Raw genomic sequence first — 22,623 nt, 5'->3', positions numbered from 1 at the left:
AAGCCCCTCTACTACTATTCTTTTTTTTTCTTCTGCGGTATGCGGGCCTCTCACCGCCGCGGCCTCTCCAGTTGCGGAGCGCAGGCTCCGGACGCGCAGGCTCAGTGGCCATGGCTCACGGGCCCAGCCGCTCCGCGGCATATGTGGGATCTTCCCGGACCGGGGCACGAGCCCGTGTCTCCTGCATCGGCAGGCGGACCCTCAACCACTGCGCCACCAGGGGAGCCCACCCATGCATTTTTAAACGCTCTCCTGCCTTTGGAGGAAGGTCCTCGAGAACGGCCAGAATCGTTAGGGTGCTTAGTCATCTGGCTCAGCTCCAGGGAACCCAGGATCTCGGCTCTGTTCTCAGCAGAAGTCCTGCCACGTGGGCAAAGCCAGAGGGCAGCCTGCCTGACCCACCAGGGTGCTAGGCCTGCATCCTCTTGGTCCCTGACTTGTTAATGAGCTTTGATTGCTTGTTGCACACCTACTGCATATTCGTTAGGCACAGTGCTAGGTGTAGATATGTATTTATATCTATATCTATAGAATATATATTCTAGATAAATATAAATATATATTTATATCTATATAATATAAAATATATACACATATAAGAATATATATTCTTATTGATTAATATGTATTCTTATTAATAAATATATGTTAATATATTCTTATTAATATATATTCTTATTAATTCTTACATCCTGGAAAGAGAGGCTATATTTTATTGTCTGAGAACCTCCTGTGAGCATTCCTTCTGTGAGCAGTGCAAAGGTAAATTGTTGAATGAATAAGTAAATATAGGCCTTCATTTCTAACCCCAGAGACCCCTTATGGGGATGTGGCAGACCCCTGTGATGAGAGCACATGCCCACTGCCAGCCTGCCTGAGCTCAGCTTGGCTGCTTTTTGGCTGTGTGACTATGGCAAGTGCCTTGACTTCTCTGTGCCTCTGGGTCCTCATCTGCAGAATGGGAGATGTTAGTCCTAGTTGTAAGGATGAAAAGGATGAGTGCAGGTGCATGGCTTAGATTCATACCTGGCCAAAGCACGTGCTTTATATGCATCAGTAGTAATGTACCAGACATATCCAACATCTGACAAAATCCTCACAAACTCCCTGCAGAGCATCTCTTATAGTTTTTATCTTACAGCTCAGAAACGTGAGGTTTTGAAGGGTTTAGTAATCTGCTACAGTTTGCGTGGCAAATTAAGATTTTACTATAAAACAAAACAAAAATTGAGGCAGATTTGTCCTCTATGACAGCATGCCATTTCTCTGGCTAGATTAATTCTCAACTCTAAGTCAGAGGCAGAGATGTGGATGTTCCAGAAGTCCACTCTCCTGGCCAGAGACTAACGTGCTGTTCGTGGGTCGACTGGACATTTGAAATTAGATGCTAGTGTTGGAAGGGATGAGGGAGGGGACGCTTAACTTCCAGGTTTGGGGAGGGGAGGTACTCTGCTCCGTCCGTCTCAAAGAATCAGACCCCTCTGTTATTTCTCAACGGCCTTAGAGGGGGAACAGCATCCTGAAAATCTCATGATCTGCTGCAGCAGAAAATACGGGCTTGACCCACCTGTGAAATATCTGAAGGTTTCCAATTTCACACCAAGTCTGTGTGAGCAGCCAGCCCTGGGTTGGCATAGATTGGAGAGGCAAAGAAGGTGTTTGGTTGTTTCTGTCTCTTTTTTTTTTTTTTTTTTTAAATTGCTGTGGCCTCTAAGCTTGAGAATACAGAGTCCCCATCCCCTGGTGTCCCCTTTCTCTCCATCAACAGTGACCAGCTGTGTCCACATTCCCTTCCTGGCACCTTCCTAAGGTATTGGGCACATAACTGTGTCTGCCTCTTTCGAGAATAAAGATTATACCCCTTATTTTTCCAAAAGGAGAGGGGTATAATTTGTGACTAAAACCAAGGTGCTCAGACTGTGAAAATATCTACTGCTTGGACTTTTCCCTGTCGATTAGAGAAGGCGTTTCTAGCTCAGACTCAGAGGAGAAAAAACTCTTCATTTGTCAGCGAGAAACCCTTTATGAGTGTCTCCTAGTGAGAAACGGGACCAGTGGAGCCAGGATGGGGGAAAGCCAAGTCTCCTTAATTTATTCATTGACTCTTTTTTTAGACTAGAAAATAATCACATGCTTTTGGCCAAAACCAGCCCTGGGGCAGGAATCCAGCAAAACATCATACTAATTAGGTAATCTAATTTCCAAAGAGAGACCCTAACTCAAACTCCCCCCAGCTAGCAGTGATGCAGAGATGACAAAAGGATCAGAGAACAGAGGCCCATTGTTCCCTTGAAGTTCATATGGACACCGACGAAGGTTAGGGCTTGGCCAGAGCTTCATCTGGGTTCTGCGTGTGTGTGTGTGTGTCTCGTATCTGTGATAGTGAGAAACACTATATTTAGGGGAAAGGGTGCTACAAAGTAGTTGGCTTGAAGAAACAGAAATTCATTCTTTCATAGTTTTAGAGACCAGAAGTCCAGAATCAGGGATTTGCAGGACTATGCTCCCTCTGAAACCTGTAGGGGAGAATCCTTCCTTGCCTCTGTCTAGCTTCCGGGGTGGCCGTCCATCCTCGGTGCTCCTTGGCTTGCTGCTGCATCACACCAGTCTCTGCCTCTGCCATCACATGGCCTTCTTCCTGTGTCTCTGTCTTCACATGGTGTTCTCCTTCCTGTTTTCCTCTCCTTCTTTCATAAGGACACAAGTGATACTGAATCATGGGCTCACTTGATTGCATCTCCGAAGACCTTATTTCCTAATAAAGTCATGTTCACAGCTATGGGGTTTAGGGCATAAACAAATTTTGTGCGGACACCGTGCAACCCACTACGTGTGCTTTGCTTGACTGCTGGAGAGATGGGTCAGGGTTTCTTCGGCCAGTGTGAGGAGATGAAGAAGTTGGGGTTTTCCTGATTATCAGGAGTCCCTGGAAGGAGGAGGAAACCTCAGGTGGAGGACTTAAGCCTTGAAGGTCCTTTTTTTCAGGTCTGTGTTTGCCTAAGTGGGGTCCCGAGACTAGTAGCATCAGTTGAGAACTTGTGAGAAATGCCACATTCTTAGGCCCCACCCCAGACCTATTAAATTGGAAACTCTGGGGTGAAGCCCAGCCACCTCTGTTGTAACAAGTCTTCTAGGTGGTTCTGATGCTATAGTTGAAGAACTATTCTTCTAAATTCTTACCTTTTGTCCTCACTGCAGTGCTTTCTCATGGGGTTGCCTGTGGATGCTGGTAGATGTTTGGGGTTAAAGTAGACAGTTCTTTGGTCAAATGAGTTTGTATTGGTCTAAGTCAAACAAGTTCCTTGACTAGTTCTGAGCTTTTGATATGCTTTATGGTCCAAACATTGAAAATTTCCAGGAAGGGAAACAGTAGCATTTCCAAATTTCATTGATAAAAGAACTCTCCTTTTTGTGCAGAGTATCCCATTGGACTGGTGTTCTGTAGAGTACACACTGGAAAACACTGCTCTCATCTGCATATGAATGCATTCAACAAACTTTTTAAGAATCACCTTCTAAGAACCAGGCCCTGTGGTGGGGGAATATACCAGTGAAGACATAGTCTCCCTCTCCCTGGAACTGAGAACTTGTGCCAGGGCTGGCAAACTGCAGGCTGCAGGCCAAGTCTGCCTGGCCATCTGTTTTTTTATGGCCTGCTAACTAAGAAGGGTTTTTACATTTTTTAAAGATAAGAAAAAATTTTTTAATGAAGGATATTTTATGAAATGTGAAAATTACATGAAATTCAAATTTCAGTGTCCATAAATAAAATGTTTTTGGAACACAACCACTCTCGTTTGTTTACATTTTATCTCTGACCACTTTTGTTCTATGGTGACAGAGTTGGACGTTTGCCAAAGAGATTTTCGGCTCTGGTAGAGTCTAAAACATTCACTCTCTGACCCTTTACAGAAACAGTTTGCTGACTCCTGGTCTCCTGAAGCAAAGAGGCTGTGGACAAGTATTTGTGGGTGCCTTGAGTGTTCTGGAGGAGGACAGGGATCCCATGACCGAAGAGCTTTCCTCACTGATGGTGGAGCTGGAGGGGCCGTTAGGGAAGGCTTTCTGGAGAGAGATCTTAAGGATGAGTGGGAAGTCTGGAATATGACTGGGTGGAGAAGGTTGTTAAAGGAAAGAGTACATGCAAATCCACGAGTCATAAAAGAGAACCACTCATGGAAGGAACGGAAGAAAGTCCAGTATGGCTGGAGAATAAGGAAGGTGAGGCCGAGAGTGGTTTCATACGTGATCAGATGCCAGGCAAGAGCCAAACATCCAGAGCGTCCTTGAAGGCCATGCTGAGGATTTTGAACTTTACCCTGAGAGCAGTGGGGAGTCGTAGAAGAGTTTAAGCACAGGAGTGATATGAGTGATGGAAACTTTGCGAGATCTCTCTGGCTTAGTGTGGAGGATGAATGGGGCACTGGAGCAAGAGTGGACACCTTATAAATAATTATGAAGCTTAGCAGTCGATCAGGAGAGAGAAGGTGAAGGTGGAGAGAAGTGTGTGGCTTTGAGATGCAGAGGCTTTCTGTGAGGCTCACTCCCCTCCTGCTGGGCCCTGTGTGCTCTGTGATGGCCTGAAGAACCTTCTTTCCTACGTGCTGGGCCTGCATCCTCTTGGACCTGATTTATTAATAAGCATTGATTGCTTGCTGCACACCTACTGTATGTCCATTAGGCAACAGTGCTAGATGTACAGATATATTTATGTAGAGTATAAATTTATATTCTATAGGTGTAAGAATAAGAATACATATATTCTTGTTATATATATATTGATATTATGTAGATGTAGATATATTTATCTAGAATATGTATTTATGTTCTATAGATATAAGAATTTATATATATATATATTCCATTGAGTGTATTCTATAGAATATATATATATTCTGTAGATGTGAAAATTAATATGATATGACCAGGTATCTGACCTCAAGATTCTTAGTTGGGAGGAAAGATGGATACTTGAACATAATGAGGGCTAATAACCAAAGGAACAAGTAACACTCTGAGGGGATAGAGAGTAAGGGTCGAGTGGACATTACTGGGAGGTGTTAATTCTGATGAAGAGATCTGGAGAGGCTTCTTGGTGGAAGTGGCTTTAAAACAGAGTCTTGAAGAATGTCCAGGATTTGGAAAAGTGGGGAGATGTAATTAATCCAACTGGAGCAAAGCAGTGGACCTGTGACAGTGTGAGGTGTGTACAGGGAAGGGCTCGGGGAGCAGTGTGGCTGGAATGGGTGATGAGTGGAGCCTTATGGAGGGTGAAGAGGTGGTCCTGAGGCTCCTGTTCTGGCTTGGAACTTGACCCAGACTCCTGATTACTTTAATGTTCTTGCCACCTTAATCGAGGCTGTGCTGAGACCGTGAGCAGCTCTCAGGAGTGAATCGGCAGGGCAAGGGAAGGCTCTGCCTTTCTCTGATGACCAGGGGCCTTGCGTACCTCATTTCATGACCTCCCAAGGCAGGTATAAAGGATAAAAACACACTCCCTCCCCACGACCTTGTTTACAGGCTCAGCCCCTTGCCTCGAGCCCACAGAGCAAACTGTTGTATCAGTAAGTCCTCTGGGCTTGGGGATTCCTAGCCCATTCATCCTATGGCTGGTCTGACTGTGCTTCATCTCTGCTTCGACTTTCTTCTTCTGGGGGGGTGCCTGCCCCGGCTGTGCCTATGAAGATTTTTTAATGTTTTAATTAATTTATTTTTATTGAAGTATAGTTGATTTACGTTTCAGGAATATGCAAAGTGATTTAGTTTTATATATATATATATATATATATTATTTTTCAGATTCTTTTCCATTGTAGTTTATTACAAGAGATTGAATGTAGTTCCTTGTGCCATACAGGTCTTTGTTGCTTATCTATTTTATATGTAGTGTGTATCTGTTAATCTCAAACTCCTAGTTTAACCCCCCTTCTTTCCCCTTTGGTAACCATAAGTTTTTCTATGTCTGTGAGTCTATTTCTGATTTCTGTTTTGTAAGTATGTTCATTTGTATCTTTTTTTAGATTCCACATATAAGTGATATATGATATTTATCTTTCTCTGTCCAACTTACTTCACTCAGTATGATAATCTCTAGGTCCATCCATGTTGCGGCAAATGGCATTATTTCATTCTTTTTTTATGGCTGAGTAATATTCCATTGTATGTATATGTGTGTGTGTGTGTGTGTGTGTGTGTGTATATGTATGTATACATACCACATCTTCTTTATCCATTTCTCTGTCAATGGACACTTAGGTTGCTTCCATGTCTTGGCTACTGTAAATAGTGCTGCAGTGAACATTGGGGTGCATGTATATTTTTGAATTAGAGTTTTCATCTTTTCCAGAGATATGCCCAGGATTGGAATTGCTGGATCATATGGTAACTCTCTTCTTAGTTTTTAAAGGAACCTCCACACTGTTCTCCATAGTGGCTGCACCAAGTTACGTTCCCACTAACAAGTGTAGGAGGGCTCCCTTTTTTCCACACCCTCTCTAGCATTTGTAACTTGTAGACTTTTTGATGATTCTGGCCATTCTGACTGGTGTGAGGTGGTACCTCGTTGTGGTTTTGGTTTGCTTTTTTCTAGTTATTAGTGGTGTTAAGCGTCTTTTCATGTGCCTTTTGGCCATCTGTATGTCTTACTTTGGAGAAATGTCTATTTAGGCTTCTGCTCATTTTTTGCTTGGGTTTTTTGCTTTTTTTGATATTGATGTATGAACTGTTTGTATATTTTGGAAATTAATCACTTATAAGTCACATCATTTGCAAATATTTTCTCAAATGATGCAGCTGACAAGGACTTTCAATGAAGTCCTTTCTGGTTCTTGGTCCTGTTGTTCAGGGCTGTGACACAGGGTTATTTGCAGTCTGAGTCTTCTGTCCTGTGCCAGAAGATACTTAATAAATGTGGGTGATGATGACAGGTCCCTTAAGAACAGTTTGGCTGATGTATTTTTAAAAGACTTCTCAAAAATTGTGAAATACAACAAATATACAGAAAGGTGTATAAAACATGAGAGTAATAAAAGTGAGTAATCATGAGAAAATTCATGTAACCAACTGGGTCAAGAGATAGAATATGCCGGTATCCCCAGAATCTTCTCCATGGGTCCCTTCTCCTTGTCTGGCTTCTCACCTTTCATGCATCAATGCTAAGAAATCCTAGTAACAACTCTCTGTCTAGCTTCTGGTCAGAAAATCAGCTGCAGAAGAAGAAAAACAGAGCCTTAGGATTCAGGCAACCATCGGACCTTTCTTCCAGAGCTGCCCACACAAAGGCGGTTCCGTCTCCATGAGTTCTAGGGGCCCGGCTGACAGTTGTTATGGAAACGTGGGCTCGCAGGATGCTGGCTCAGGTGATGGCCGCAGCACTCAGACAGGAGCTCCCATCCTGTAGCGCTCTTCTCTCCTTGCAGTTGTTATATCCTTATAGTAAGAGACTTCTGAGATTTAAAAGACGCTTCCTCTCTCGTGTTACCTTTCTCCTGGTGCAGCCACACCTCAGCATGGTAGCTGGAGCGCTAATGGAGGGAGAGAATTGCTTCTGGTCCAGGGGAGATTGTGGGTCCTCAGGTGAGAATGTAGCAGAACTAAGAGTTCAGTAATAATTCACTAACAGACTTGACTTGCAGCCTTCTGACATTGTTTGCCAACTGCTTTTTCTAACAATGGCCTTGGGCGCCTCTCTGATTAGAGTTTGTATCTGTGGAAGGAGGCCCATCTGAATAGGCACGAGGGGAAAAACAATTTCCATCAGAAGAGAAGGCTGAAAGGCTTTGCCCTGTCTTCCAGGAGAAAGGCGTGTGTGCCTTTTGAGATTTCAATTCTTGAATCACTTCCCTCAGTAGCTCTTCAATATTTATACTGGGTGCATCGCAATGAGATTTGCAAATTCAGAAAATTGGGGGCGTAGGGAGGGCTGCTGTGAGGAGGGAGGCCCCTGTGTTTGTGAGTATGTGGGTTGCACACACTTTCTTTTGGCTTCCTGTTGACTATTTCTGACTTCATCTTTGGGCTGGACCTGCTGCTTTGTCAAGTGTGCCCTCCTGACAGAGGTCCGGAGGCAGGGAAAGGGTGTGGGTGCCCCGGGGGGTCGCAAGCCGCCACGTCCAGACACTCGGTGTGCTCTGTCTGGGTGGAAAACCTCATCTGAAGCCAGACTGAATCACACCAGTTTCTAAGACATTCTTCAACCATGTTAGGCAAAAGAGTCCCCCGCTGACATGCTGGGGTAGAAGGAAACCTGATATAATTTTGGAAAAACCTTCTTCGAGAAAGAAGGTTCTCACAGCTGCTGAGCCTCTCCCCAGTGTTCAGGGTTGGAGGGGGTCCCAGGCCACAGGGAGGAGATTGATGGGTCCAGGGGTGCCAAGGGAGAGCTGAGGCTTTGCAGTGCTGGGGTGCTCGCCATTCCTAACTCCCAGGTGAAGGAAGGAGAAGCAGTCGGAACCCGATAGAAGTCCCCCCCACACCCCGCGCTGTTGACTTACTGTCATTATTTCACATTAACAGCCAGGCCAGACTCTATTGTATTTGGCTGCTGTGTTGGAAACCCAGATCCAGACTAGGGTTGTGGGAACCCAGAAGCAGGGGAGCCTGGGGTTTCAGAGCCCAGCCAGGCCTCCGAGGCCGGTACAGGCTCAGAGCACAGGGAGACCTGTGCAGACCCTCTGCAGACCTGGTGGTCTCAGCCTGGGTCCTCACGCTGGGTGGCTGGTAGCATTGCCGGGTCCTGAGTAAATCTGTATGCCTGGTCACCTGGCCATCTTCCTGCCTCCCAAGGTCTGTCTGACCTGCTAGGCCTTGGTTTCCTGAATGAGGGTCGTGTTCCCCATTGGGAAAGGCCGTGGGGGATGACCTCATTGCAACAGCTCTTTTGACCTGAAGCTGAAACCACATCCAAGTTCAGCAAACGGAAGAGGTAGAAAAATATTCAGTTGGTGAGGTCTATAGGTACATATTGGATTAGGTCCTAAATCGTGGTAGAAATCTTCCTGGAACGGGACAAATCCTTTTGTAAACAAGAACATTCATCTATTTTTTGACTGACATGCCTGGTGAGGCATGTGCTTCTCAGAAGCCCAATGACATCTACTCTTGTTTGGGATTTAGTGTTTGTATTTGAAAATGTAGCTGCTCTAAGGAGCAGCAATGTGGGAGCCAGCGCTCCTGTTCAAGCGTCAAGTCATGGGAACTGGCCTGGTTGAGCCAGGACATCAGTGGTGCCCGGGAAAGGGCTTTTGCTTTTCCAGTGCCTCCTGAGCAGACTTTGAATTTACTCGATCAGTGCATACCTGTTAATCACTTGCTGTATGCCACGCACTCTGGATATTTAAAAAAAAAAAAATGGACCTTGACTTCGAGGAGCTTTCAGGTTACTTGGGGCAATCTGACCCGCATGGATGAAAAGACAGCTAAGGCCTGCCGGCCAGGGCCTGTGCAGTGTTGAGAGAGAGGAGTGTATTGTGGGCCCTGGAGTCGGGACAAGGGGAGCAGCGGGGGTCTGTCACCAGGAAGACGGCTTCACTGGGCCCCTGGGATTTGATGTAGCAGGATGAAGATGGGTGGAGAGAAATGCAGAGGGCATCCCAGGGATGGGAACCGCTGGCCCAAAGCTGTGGAGGGCCAGGTCCTCTGAGAGAAGCCTGTTGGGTGAGGCGGCTTGGGGAGGAGCAGGCAGGCCTGAAGACCAGGCCGTGGGAGTCTGAGTTGTATGCTGTGGGCAGTGGGGACTGGGGAGAATTTTGAGATTCCAGAAAATGTGAACAGAGTGAAAACAAAGCAGAATAGAACAAAACCCAGAATTCTTTCCATCACTTTTTTTTTTAACATGCTCTTAAATCTCCACTATGTGCTGGCCACTGTTCCAGGCTCTGAGAATATGGAATGAGCAAATCCGGCCAAGGCCCTGCCCTCCTGGAGCTTACCCTCTAGTGGAGATTGATGGGGCATAAGCACCCCCAGGTATAATGTTTAGGCAGTGGTAATGGTTATGAGGAAGAGTGCAGCAAGCTAAGGGGATGGTTTGGGGCCGTGGTAACAGTGGCACTGTCTCTGGGGAGATTGTTTAGGTGCTGTGCATTTCATGCTACAGACACAGTGAGGGCTTCAGAACTCTCAGTGAGGCTGGGAACTCAGGACCCTGTGGTGTGACCCTGAGCTGTGAAGACTGATGCATTCCCTTCTCCCCTGGTCTCTGGGCCTGTGCTAGCTGAGCTGTTGGAGCCCCGAGGGACCTCGTCTCCGTCCCCTGGGTCCTACCTTTCCTGGCCCCAAGGCTGTCCCTGTTTGACCTGACAGACACACCCTGGGCTCCATGTAGGGGGGCCTGGCTACTATGAGCATGGCCTCTCTGGGCCTTAATTTCCCCTCTGTAGCATGAGGACTAGGTGAGTGGTCCCTAGACTTTCCATGGGGCACTCAGTTAAACTTTAAAAATCATAGAGAATATCACAGGGTTGCCAAGTTGTTTATTTTGACAGGCAAGAAAGAAACTGTCAAATGCCAGCTCTACCATCATTGTCATTTCATTCAAAGGGCATGTTAATATCCAACCAAGGAGTGATGACATAATGTCAAAGAAAAGGACAGTTCTTCCCTGGGGAGGCGTGTTGGCTGTCTTTCACTGACACACATTGCATTGTGCTGCTGTTTTCCATTTCCACACTCTGTGCTGGAGCAGCACTGCTGTGTGGACCACGGGACCAGAGGGCCCGAGAGCCAACCTCCCAGGATGCTTTGCTGTGGGGAGCCAGATCCTCTTCCTGATCCTCAGGTGGCGATGGGCTCCCTTCCTTTTTCTGCTTCTCCCCTCTTGACCCTTCCACTGTCTCTCTCTCTCAGTAACTCCTCTCCAGAAGTGGGGACTCTCCAAACTGTCCTGGGCTTCTTTTCAGGAGGTGGGAGAGAGGAGGAGCCCGTGACCTCCCTGACCAGATGAACTGGTCCCTGAGACATTGAAACTCTGCGTCTTCAGGTAGCATTCACTTGTTCCCCAGTCATGTTCACATCCTTGTTTTGATTCCATCTGCCTTTTCCCCACTAACTTGAGTCATACAAGTTAACTTGGCTGTGATTTGGAGACTTCTGCCTTTTTTTTTTTTTTTTTAATGAAAATGAGGGTCTTGGATTTCCTATGGGTCTTAGTTATCCATATCCAGTCTGTCTTGATTAGAAACAAAGCTGGCCACCACTTTGGTGAAGAGGAGAGAGATGGGGTTTGCTGTCTGGCAAATCTGAATTCCCATCCTGATGAGCTCTTTATTAGCTGTGGGATCTTGGGCAGGTCATTGTCCAAGGTCACATAAGCACATACTCTGGCACTTAGTGGATAATACTATTTACTGAGCTCTCACCACCTGCTTTGGCCTTCATCATCATGGTTGCTCCTCACAGAGGCTCTCTGAAGAAGGTATTTGCAAGCCCGTCGTTTGGTTGAGGACCCTGAGGCTGGATGGGGTGGAGTGACTTGTGCCAGGTTGCATAGCGGGTACGAGGGGAAGCCAGGAGGCGGACTCCGGGGACAACACCTGTGCCTCCCACCATTCTTGCACCGTCTCTCAGCCATGTGTGGGCCTACCTAGTCTCTTATATGAGCAAGCTGTGTTTCCTTGAAGAGGCCCCCGACCCTTCTATGACCCTAGGCTTCTTATTGAAGGGAGGGAATCCGCCTACATAAATTCTCAGGTCCCTCACAGCTCTGACCTCTACAGATCTATGACTCTGAGATGCATTTCATTAAAAAACAAACAGGAAAACAACAACACATTTTTTGAAGGGGTTTGAGTGCTCTCCTTGAAACAAGAACTCACACTGGATTGCTTTCCCATACAATGCCAGATTCTTCCTACAAGGAAAAGGGATTTGTATTGAGCGTATGGGCCTGAGTGGGATTTATAAGGCTGCTCTGCTAACCGTAGACCTTCAGAGAGCCTTAGTGCCTCAGTTGCTCATCTTTAAAATGGGCATAATAGTGCCTAACTTGCAACCTTGTTAACAGGATTAACCAAGAGAATACAAGGAGTTCAGAAAGTTACATCCGTTATCACTCTTTCTGTATTTATGGTCCTGCCTCAGACTTGCCTGCTGTGGTTATAAGTGCTTCCTCAACTGGAAAACAAATGTGATTTTTGTCTTCTGACTGGGGCCCCTGTGATGGTTTTCTTGTGTCTGTGGTTCTTGAGCCATTGTCCCAGGACAGGGCAGGCTGCCCTGCAGAATGGCAGCTCAACCGCCATGCTTTGCAGGTGAGCAGGCAGGCTTGGAACCGGCTGGGTCGCTCTGGCTGAGGGATCAGAGCTGAGGTCTCGGCTAATCCAGTTCCAAGTCTCTGAGGTCCAGATAGTGAATTCTGGACTGTCACTTATATGTTCCCATTTTATTAAGCTAATTGATTGAGAAGGAGTTCTTTATTTTGCAGACGTGGTGTATTGGCTGAGATGGATGTATCAGTCCTGAAGTTTGGACTGATGGGTTGACTTACTAATTTTAAGCGGCAAATGTGGCCATTTGAGAACACGTCTCACCACGGAATATGGTGTCTAATGGGTCAGTTTATTCCCAAATTGGCACCCCTTCCCCTAGGCCATTTCTCCAACCCCCTCTCCATACATGGTTGATTATAAACAGATGTCTGTACTACAAAATTTTGTTATTTAGAGGCCATAGGGTATAAGATGATTGTTTCAGTGCTAGTTATAAACAGCATTTTATAAGGAGATTCCATCTCTTCTTTGTACGTTTTGCCTATCCTGAGGCGGCAAGGAACAGAAAAAAGGCATGGCCTTCGGTCTTAGAAGAGACTGGATTTAAATTTCAGCTCTGCCGCTTACAAGATGAGTGATCTTGGAAATTACCCAACCTCTCTGAGCCTCGTAACATTCCTACCTTGCAGGCTTGTTCTGAGGATTAAATAAGATGGTGTAAAACTGCCAAGGAGAGAACATGGCTTGTAGAGACAAGGAGTCAAGGATTTCCTGAGAGCCAGCTGCCTCCCCTTAGTCCCCAGGGCACTGGTGAGCAGCTTAGAACGGCCCTGAGAAAGGCCAGAAAGGACCCCCATCCTCTCCCAGCATCTTACACCACTGGGATGGTGCAAGTGCAGGACTCACAGTCCAGATGGCAAGGTCAGGCGGTTTCAGAGCTAGACAGAACCTTGGGGAGCATTTACACAGCCCCTTTGAGTTTGAAGCAAGGAAACCTGAGGCACAAGATGGTCATCGACTTGTTAAAGGGCACCTGGCCTTTTTCTGCTGTCACCTTTTTCCTTCCGCGGTGACCTGTGTCTTCACACACAGCACGGGGAATTCCTAGAAGTGAGAATCTGGACGCTGCCCCTGGAAAGCCATAGCTAAAAATGCACGCGATGATGAGGTGTCTTACCAGGCAACACGATGGTTTTTTTGACATCCCAGAGCAATTGGCTTTGTCCGAGCTTCTTTGTCAGCTCCTGCAGCCTGAATCTGTAGTCACTCTGCCCCTTCCCTGGATGTGTAGCCTGTAGTTAGCAGATGCAGTAGCTGTTGGATGGGTTCCTCTGGCACAAACGTGGTACCCCGTGTGCATGTGGGGTCCCGGGGGCTGGATGAGGAAGCTGCAAGGTGCAGGGGAGGCTCTGTCCTACAGGGAGAGGTCGGATCATTGGAACTTCCCAAGGGCGGAAACCGATTCCACCACCCGCTGACGGCAGTTCCTGGTGGGGGCCTGAGTCTTCTGGTGCCTCGTTTCCCTGTCCCTGAGTGCCAGAGTACCTATCTCCTCCCTTCTCTCCCTTTGTAGAGCTCTCACTGTGAAAATCCCAGCTGGTGGTGCCCACATGCTGCTTTATTTGCTTGAGCTGCTTGAGGTAATCGGCCTAATCCCTCAGACGCAGGATTATCTGGACCTGGGAGAATCCCAGGGCTGGGCCACTCTTCCAGGTTATGAAAGAAGCCGTTGGGGGCAGGGGAGGACATTTTCCTCTTGGCCGATTTGGAAGGAGTCAGGGCGGCTGGAGTGACCGTTTCCCAGCCGTTAGGTCTGGCGAAGACCTGAGGCAGAGGTGCAGGGTGGTGGCCTGCACGGAGGCCCTGGAAGCCCCACGGGTTTATAGGTGTTGATGCTTAGGCGTTTCTGGGTCTTAGGGCACAGGACGCCATCATCATTGCCATGAAATAGAGCCTCTTCTAAAAGCTAAAACAGGCCTCTGGGTTTTTACTCGGTGGAGTTCAAACGATTTTTCCTCAGAAAACCCCTTTACTCAGGTGCAGTCTAGCACAGAACCATAGTAGGTGAAAACTGCCCAACGTAGTGGTGCTTTGATTTTCATGGGGGCCAGGGCCTTGCCGCCTCTGCCATCCCTTGCTAACCCCCTAAGGCACCTGACAGAACACAGTGCTGGCCTCTAAGGGACAGAAAACTACGGGTTTAACCCACTCTTTCCCCTCATTTCCCAGATGGGGACTCTGCGCACTCAGAGAGGTTAAGTGACTGTCCAGGGCCACAAAGCGTGTGCCTGGCAAAGCCGGGGCTAGAATGCAGGCCTCCTAACTTGCAGCCCGGAGCTCTTGGCCCTGCTACTATCCTTCTAATAGGAGACGAGGACTTCTGGACTCCTGCTTTGTGGTCCGTTGAGGGCAGCTGCACGCCAGGCTGCTGGTCGGTTTTGCTAGGTGAGAGGGGCCAGGGAGAGGCGGGGAGCTGCTGCTGGGGATGGGGTGAGGATGGGGGTCTCAGGCAGACTGAAGCAGGATCCGTCAACGCAGCCTCAGGAGAAACGGCTTTTTGATGTCGACCAGGGAGATGTGAGGACAAAGTGGGACTGTGAGACACAGGGAAGACAGATGGAGGTTTCCGGGTCCTTCCTCTCCCCACAGCCCTCTGGAAGTTGAGCAACCAGGAAATGCCCCATAGCACCAAGGCCCTGGGCAGAGAGAGGTGCAGGCCTGGGGCCTCCAAGGACGGGAGATGCTCTGGTCTCCGTCAGTGCCCCACCCCTAGGGTGCCCCAGGCCCTGCAGTCTTGGGCCAGGATTCCCTGTTAAGGATGCAGAAGGCATGAGGGAAGCCGGGAAGCCATCTCCTCCTTCAGCAACATCTGTATAGAGAACCTCAGCACTGAGCCAGGAGGGCTCACAGCCTGTCAACTCGATCACGTTCATTTCCCATCTGCTGCTGTGCTCCATGAAGGCTGAGTTTTGGTTGCAAGCTGGTTCTTGGTAGAGAAAAAGAACCGTGTTCCTCTGTCCTTGTTTTAACCACCCTCTTAAGGCACAGGGACCTTGAAGAAGGGTCTCTGCAGTACACGCAGTACCCAGAGGTGGGCTGAATTAAGTGTTCCTGATGGTAATAAACCTCTCCTGGGCACTTGGTGACAGCCCGTAATCCTTCTGTGCGCGTTACCCCTGGGAGGAAGTCAGCTCAGGTGCTGGTCTCTTTTTGGCGTCAGACAGCGGGGTTTAAATTCCGACTGTGTCTTCCCGGGCCAGCTGCTTAACCCCTCATCTGCAAATGAGCGCATTCAGACCCACCTCGTAGAGTTACTGGGTTGATGCTTGGAAACGGTGGATGGTTATTGTTAATCATTATTACTTATTAGTAATGTTATCTATTCTAGTTATCGTGCTTGCCAACAGTTGACTTGCCATCTGCTGCAGCTCTCCTTCCCTCCCTCCCTCCCTTCCCTCTCCTCTCCTTCCCTCCTTCCCCCTTCCTTCCTACCTTTCCCCAAGATGTATCAAGTGCTTACTTAGTCTGAGCTCATAGTGTTTCATTGTTGAGGATACAGCAGTGAACAAAAGAGATGAAAATGCTTCCCCTCATGGAGCTTACAGACAGTCAGTGATGATTAAAGTGTTCAGGCTGGCAGCTGGTGGGATAAATGCTCTGGAGAAGCGTGGAGCATAGATACGGGGTGATGGGACAGGGGAGGGTTGGAGGGCCCGGGTGTCATGTTCAAGCGGGTGGGCAGGGAAGTGCTCACCCATATGGTAAGGATTTGAACAGAGTGTGAGGTGAGGGGGCAGCCGTGGCTGTCTGGGGCAGGGGAGCAGCCAGTGCGATCAGCCCCAGCTTGGAGAGGGCCTGGAACATTCTGGCAGCACAAGGAGGCCAGTGCAGCTGGAGCGAGCAAGGGAGTGAGTGGGAGGCTTGTAGGATGACGGCAGGAGCGGGCAGACGGGGGTTTGCACTGTGTGAAGTCTGTGACTTGTCCTTCAACTGGGATGAGAAACCCCAGGAGGGGGTCGGCATGGCAGCGACATGATCTGACTTATATTTTGAAGCGTAGCTCTCCTCCCAGGCAATCTCTGCTTAAACAACTTGCCACATCTAACTGAAATGTAACTAAACCCGAGGCAGACTTGGAGCTTTGCAGGGAGTGGGTGGCCTCAGCAGGGACGTTCAGGGTGACTCTGGAATCCTCCTCCATCACTACAGGTGTGGTGCCCAGGGTGGCCCTGGCACCTGGGGGTGAGTGAGCCCAGCTGGGCAGGAGTGGCAGAGGCTCATAGGGAGGGTGTGGCCAGCGCAGCGGGCCACCTGGAAGGACTTGGCAATGCCAACATTCTGTTTGTGCCCAGGGAGATAACCGGGCCCTGCCCAGCAAGGTGCAGGCAGGTGGGGATCTGAGAGTTGAGCCACGATGCCATCTTTGCCCACCCTTCATAAAGAAGTTGGTACTTTCAGAAAGTGCTGTGCTCCACCTTACCCCAGATTATATGGCGGGATGTATCCCTATTTACAGAAGAGGCTTTGGGAAATGAAATGACTAGTCCAAGGCCATCCAGAAAAGCTGGACTTGGGTATCTTTTGATCCTCAGAGCTCTTCCTACCACAGCAGAGACTTGAGGCTCCCAGTATACTGGGTCCAGTGAAGGAAGGGTGAGAGACAGAGAGACAGCCTGGATCTGAGGACCAGAAGCGGTGGGGCCCCGGGGTTAGCACAGGCCTGCTCTCCCACGCTGGGCCAGGGCACCTCCCACTGCTGGGGAAAGCTGGGACGTTTGAAAATGAGACGTGTTGCCCTGTGGGGCTCCCACACCCAACCCCCATACCAGGCCAGGTGGAGGCTTCCACTGGCCCCGGGAACGCTCGGGCTCCAGATTGCAGGCTGGCGAGGCAGGGATCTGCTTGGGAGCGATGGGTTCCCTTGGGCTAGATTTGGTGGAATCATCCTCTCGGGGAGGCAAAAAGAGGGAAGAGAAATAGAGCCAACTGGGGGTTTGTGTCTTGGCTTGGTGGTTCCCAGGTAGGCAGGGTGGCACTGGGCGTGTGCCTTCCCTCCAGGCCCTCCATATTCGGGGTTGGCATCTGAAGGCATGGCTGAGGTTCCGTCTCAGGCTTTGGTCTTTGACCTGGTGCTTCGGGGGAAATGCCCAAACATCCAACAGGTATGTGCTCTGGACAGTGGGCACCTGGCAGGTGACTATGGTCCAGTCAGGCCTTTGGCCGCAGGGGACATAGTAGGGGCAAGGCCCTCCGTGGCCATGTTAGAAGTCACTGAGGGGGATGGGGAGAAGGCAAGAAGGGGTGAGGCCACGTGCCCAAGCCCGGCCTGTGAGAGGCTGCCCGTGTGGGCCTGCGATGGCAGGGGGCTGCCGGCCACCCTGCTCTCCAGTGTCCACGCAGCCTCCTGTACTTGCACCCTTGCCCTGCAGCCCTCCCCATCCTCCAGTCCAGGCCCTGAGATTAGAGACTGTCAAGTGTTGTCCTCAGGAGGCAGCTATGGCTTCTTTTGCACAAGACTCTGGTGGGAGAGAGGGCAAGACGGAGCCTCAGGAGGGTGGCTGCGACTGGACCTCCGCTTTCCAGGACATCCCCAGGCCCCGCCCAGTCTCATCTTTTCCCTGTCCCTCCCTCCTCCTTATTCCTCTCTTCCCTCAAAGGCATCCTTTTCTCCATTTCAGAAAATCTCTGATGGTCTGTCTGAGGCTAGGGTAGCTGGAGCCTGTAACTGGTGGGGTTCTCTCTTACACACACTCTTTCTCTCTTTCTCTGTCTCTGTCTCTCTTTTTTCCTGGAGGATGAGCAGGAATCAGGGCCAGTTCACTCCTGACACCAGGGGGAGCCTGTCTGGCCCAACTCAGGAGTCCTCCCGGCAGAGTGGCGGGGTCCTTCTCTACAGTGGGAAGTGGAAGGTGTGGGGATGGATGGGCGCCCACTTTGCGGGGCACAGGAGAGAAAGCAGTGTACTGGGACCCAGGGGGCAGCCTCCCTCTGGTCCTCAGTCGCCTCATCACAATGGGAAGTTGATCTAACGGAGCTTAGAGTCAGAGGGATCTACGAGGTCACTTGGTCCAGGGATGACTCTCTGTAGGAAGTCCTGCCCCCACTGTCCTGGGGGCAGTGCCACACAGCTCCTGCTGGAACCTGTCCAGAAGTTGGGCATCTTACCTCCTGGTGGACTGTTACCTAGTTGAAGCCTCTTAGCTGTTAGAATCGGTGTTTATTTATCCTCTGTTCTGTAATTATTTATTACGGTGTCCCTCCCAGAGCCCCCAGTCGACGGCACGGTTTTAACTGAATATCCTGGAGCCAACCCATCCCACAGAAGCTGTAACTACCACACCCCAAGCCCTGTGCTAAGCACTAGTGCGTTGCTTATCTCACATAAACTTCACCACCACCTTCCTGGGGTCTGCATGCCTGTCCCCATTTTACATGGAGGAGGCTGAGCTTGTGAGCTAACATGTCCCAGGTAGGCAGCTTGTAAGTGGCAGAGCAGACCTAAGCCCAGATGGGCTTGCTGCTTCCAGCCCGAGTTCTCAGGCTCTGTGTGCCTTCCCCTGAGAAATACCTGCTCTCAGTTGGCCTGTCTGTAAAATGGGGATAATTCCACCTGCCTGTCGTATTTATTACAAGGTCTAAGCAAGATAATGCAGAGAAGGCACTTAATTTTTACTTGCTGGCCCCCAGTTCTGGCTTGGTAAATGGTGGTCAGTCGCTATTGTAATGGGCTCTGTTCCTTACCAGTCCTCCCCACAAACCCACCCCGTGTGTCTCCAGCAAGACCACTTAACCCCTCTGGGCCTCCACCCCGTTTCTCTGGAGCAGGAGTTACACCTGCTCCCGATGAGGGATGCTTGGCCAGAGTGAGGTCAGTGGTGCAGAGGGGCTTTCCCTCCAGGCCAAGGAGCGCTGACGTGGTGGCCTGGCATCAGGCTCTGTGATGTGCTCGCCTCCCTGCTCCCCCAGCTCCCCATCCCCGGTCCTGCACCCACAAGTAATTAATTACGCTCACAACATCTTGTGTAAGCAAATAATAATGAGAGCATTATCTCCCTTTAGTCTGTGTTTTTCCTTGCCTACCGTAAAGTAATTAAAATAATGAATGACTTGTAAAACAGTAGGTAAGAGGGCTGGCAAGAGAGCCTTATCTGCCGGTATACCTCTTGTGCTCTGAATTACTGATGCATTGAAACCACTGACTGGAGAGGACTCCATGATGCCCGGCCCTTTGCATGCCGATTCCCTCCTCCAGGGTCAGCCAGGTGGCTGGGGAGCCTGCACCCCCGGGATTGAGGAGCAGAGAGCTGGCTGGTCCTCCCCAGGCTGTGTCCCTGGACCAGCTCAGAAATGTCTCTGGGAGGCACTGCTCAAAAGGAGCCATAGGAGCCTCTGATTTGAGGGCCTTCTCTTTGCCCTGATCTCTTGCCTGTCTGGGCTAAGGGAGAGACCAGGATTGAGCTGAGGGTTACGATCCACGTTCCATTTCACATCAGGGCAGTGATGATCAGGTCAGGTCAGAATGATTGCAAGCAGTGGTGCTTGCACAGGGATTCCCAGAGCAGCAGCGGCAGTATTACCTGGGAACTTGATAGAAACGGGGGTTTGGAAGTGGGGCCCAGCACTCTGTGTTTCCGCAAGTCCTCCAGGTGGTTCTGACACTGAAGTTTGAGAACCACCGCTAGAGTGTGTGCGCTTCCAGGAGAAGAGGGAGGTGGTGACACGAATTCATGAAACGTGTACTGCGTTCTAATCCGGCCAACACCTAGGGGGCAGGCAATATTGTCCCCATCGTACAAGGGAGGGGCAGGAGACCTGCATCTACACCTTCAGTTACTAAATGGTGCCACGCATCAGGGTCTCTTTCTCTTCCAGGACTCCCACCTGTGCAGTCTCCACGTGGCTGAGACTCGGGGCCCTAACAGGTCATTGGGACTGGCCTTAGGTGGCTTGGGCAGCTGGCTCCACAGATGTCAGCAGGTGGCCCCCAAATATGCCCACCCTGTGCCCCCGCCCCAGGCCTCCTTTTGGACTGTTCCAGCGCTGGGGAACCCAGTACACTTGGAAATTAAACACGAGCGCCTGGTGTTACTGATGCCCCATCAGTTTGCCCAGCATCCCTGGGTCGGGGTGGCTGGCGGGGGAGAACCAGGCATCAGGAGCAGCTTCCCGCCTGCCTGCAAGTCCCCAGGAGGATGATTCAGTCAGTGCCTCCCAGCTCTCCTTTCCTCATTCTGGCCCAGCCCCACTCACTGCAGATTTTCACCTCTGCCTTTGGATTTTCCTCCTCACTCCAGTTCACGATGATCCCCAGGGTCAGTTTGTTTTGTTAATTAATTCTAGCATTTTAAATGCTGAACATAATTTTGCTGGCGTCTTTTTAAACATCTGTGTCTGCAAAAAATAATCTCAGTGGTTATTTGAGTAGGGGGCCCAGTTACATTTAAATTTTAGACAATGAATGTGTTTTTAGTATAAGTATGTCCCATGCAATATTTGGGACGTACTTATACTGAAAAATTATTTGTTGTTTATTTGAAATTCAAATTTTGCTGGATTTCCTGTATTTTATTTGGCAACCCTTAAGCCCAGGCTCTCTAGTCAGTGAGGGGCTGACATTCATAACCCTTTTTATTCCTTCTTTCATATTTATTGAGCCAACCATATACTAGGCTCTCTTTTAGGCACTCGGGATTCAGCAGTTGGGGGAGACAGACTGTAAATGAAATAAGTAAGAGAATTATGGAGTGTGTTAGAAATTTTAAGTGCTTTGGAGGAAAACAAAGCAGAAAGGCAGTGCTGTCAGAAGACAGTTGGAATTTTTAAAGGGTAGCCAGAGAAGAAGTATTGAAAAGGTGATATTTGAGCAAAGATTTGAGAGAGGTGAGGGAGTAAGCCGTGACCCTCTGTGGGAGAAGAGTATTCTAGGCAGAGGGCACAGTGCATGCAGAAGTGTGCAGTTTAGGACCCCATGTGGGGCTCAGTTATCTGATGAAGTCAGCCTTGATCCTCGAGCACATTTTGAGCTACAAAGGGGAGTTTATTTCCTCCTGTAACTAAAAAGGTCTGGTGTAGATTTCAGGCACAGCTGGATCCAGGTGTTCAAATGATGACATCAGTATTCTGCCACTTCTAGTTTCCTCTGTGGTGGCTTCATTCTCAGGGAAGGATTAATTACCTTTCTTATTCTTTCCAGCAAAAGTCCCAGGCTTGAGTCATACTGGGTTGGCATGGGATCACATAACCATCCTTGGCCCAATTGCTGTTGCCAGAGGGATGGACTGGTCTGATTGACCAATCTCCATTCCTGGAGACAGTGTGGACCTTCAGTCTCTTTTGAACCACACAGACTGAGATGAGGAGATGGGGATTTTTTTTAGGAAAGTAGGGTGCATCTGTGAGAAGGGTATGAAGGCTGGGCAGGTGGAGATTACAGAATGCTGACCTCACTTCCTGTCTAGCCACTCTGTGACCCTAGACAGGATGGTTTCCCTCCTGAGTTTTAGGACTTTTTTCTTTAAAATAAGAAGAGAATAATTTTATTCTTCTTTCTTTCACACAGATATTTTAAGAGGAAACAAAGGAAAGATCCTTTTTAAAAAGATTAAAAAAAACAATCAAAGCCATAATCCGTCCCTTCTTCCCAACCCCTGTACCTTCAAACCAGTGCCCACCTCAGCGGGGGCCCGTCTAGCTTTGATTCTTTTGGGTAGGTTGTGTTTTTTAAATCCACTTGGTGGCTACGTCTCAACCCTTGTTCTCTCTGTTGCCAGGAGGCCCAGAAGATTAACAATGGCTCAAGCCAGGCGGATGGCACTCTCAAGCCAGTGGACGAAAAAGAGGAGGCGGTGGCAGCCGAGGTCGGCTGGATGACCTCCGTGAAAGACTGGGCGGGGGTGATGATATCTGCCCAGACGCTGACCGGCAGAGTCCTGGTGAGTCCCCAGCTCCCTCCTCACACGAGGAAGTCTGCTATCTGGTCCGTGATCTCTCTGTTTATGGGGATGTGATGTTTCGCTGGGTCTTCTCCAGGCCATTGGATATTGGGAGGTGGGGGTGAAGGGCGAGTGCTTACATGTGGTCATATGGTCATGGGGGGGTCTTTGTGCACAGCTGAGCCAGTGATGTGTGGGGCATTTGCAGAGTGGGCCACTGTTTGGGGCAGAGAGGGTCTGTTGGAGAGGATGTAGAGCATTTCCTCTGCTAGCAGAAGAGGAGTGCACGTGCACACACACAGTGCACACACAGACACACACATGCACACAGCTTGGCAGTCTTGGAGAGGAGAAAGGGTCAAAGAAACGTGTGCTCAGAATTCTGCAGAGGCTCCATAAATGCCGGAGTCCAGGGAGTTCTGAGTGAGCGTGTGTGTGTGTTTGGTGGCCTTCTGAGAATGTTACTGTTGTCCTCTGGCCTCCAT

General features: G+C 49.2%; 1 protein-coding gene across 27 annotated transcripts in view; it reads left to right on the top strand.

The window, feature by feature from the left end:
• Window positions 1-22,623, top strand: part of KCNMA1 (potassium calcium-activated channel subfamily M alpha 1) — a 761,872-nt gene that overhangs the window by 177,567 nt on the left and 561,682 nt on the right. For 26 of the 27 annotated variants that reach the window (XR_003677585.2, XR_003677584.2, XM_055080882.1 and 23 more), the window contains exon 2: window positions 21,977-22,138. Coding sequence is in view for 24 of the 27 variants with exons in the window: in XM_055080882.1 (XP_054936857.1) it covers window positions 21,977-22,138 (162 nt within the window). In the remaining 3 variants the exon portion in view is untranslated. Of the gene's footprint in view, window positions 1-21,976; window positions 22,139-22,623 lie in introns of those variants that run through there. The other variant, XR_003677586.2, reaches the window with a different exon arrangement.

Source organism: Physeter macrocephalus, chromosome 20 (genome assembly GCF_002837175.3).
Source record: "Physeter macrocephalus isolate SW-GA chromosome 20, ASM283717v5, whole genome shotgun sequence".
Taxonomy (NCBI): Eukaryota; Metazoa; Chordata; class Mammalia; order Artiodactyla; family Physeteridae; genus Physeter; species Physeter macrocephalus.
This window is presented reverse-complemented; position numbering and strand designations above follow the sequence as displayed.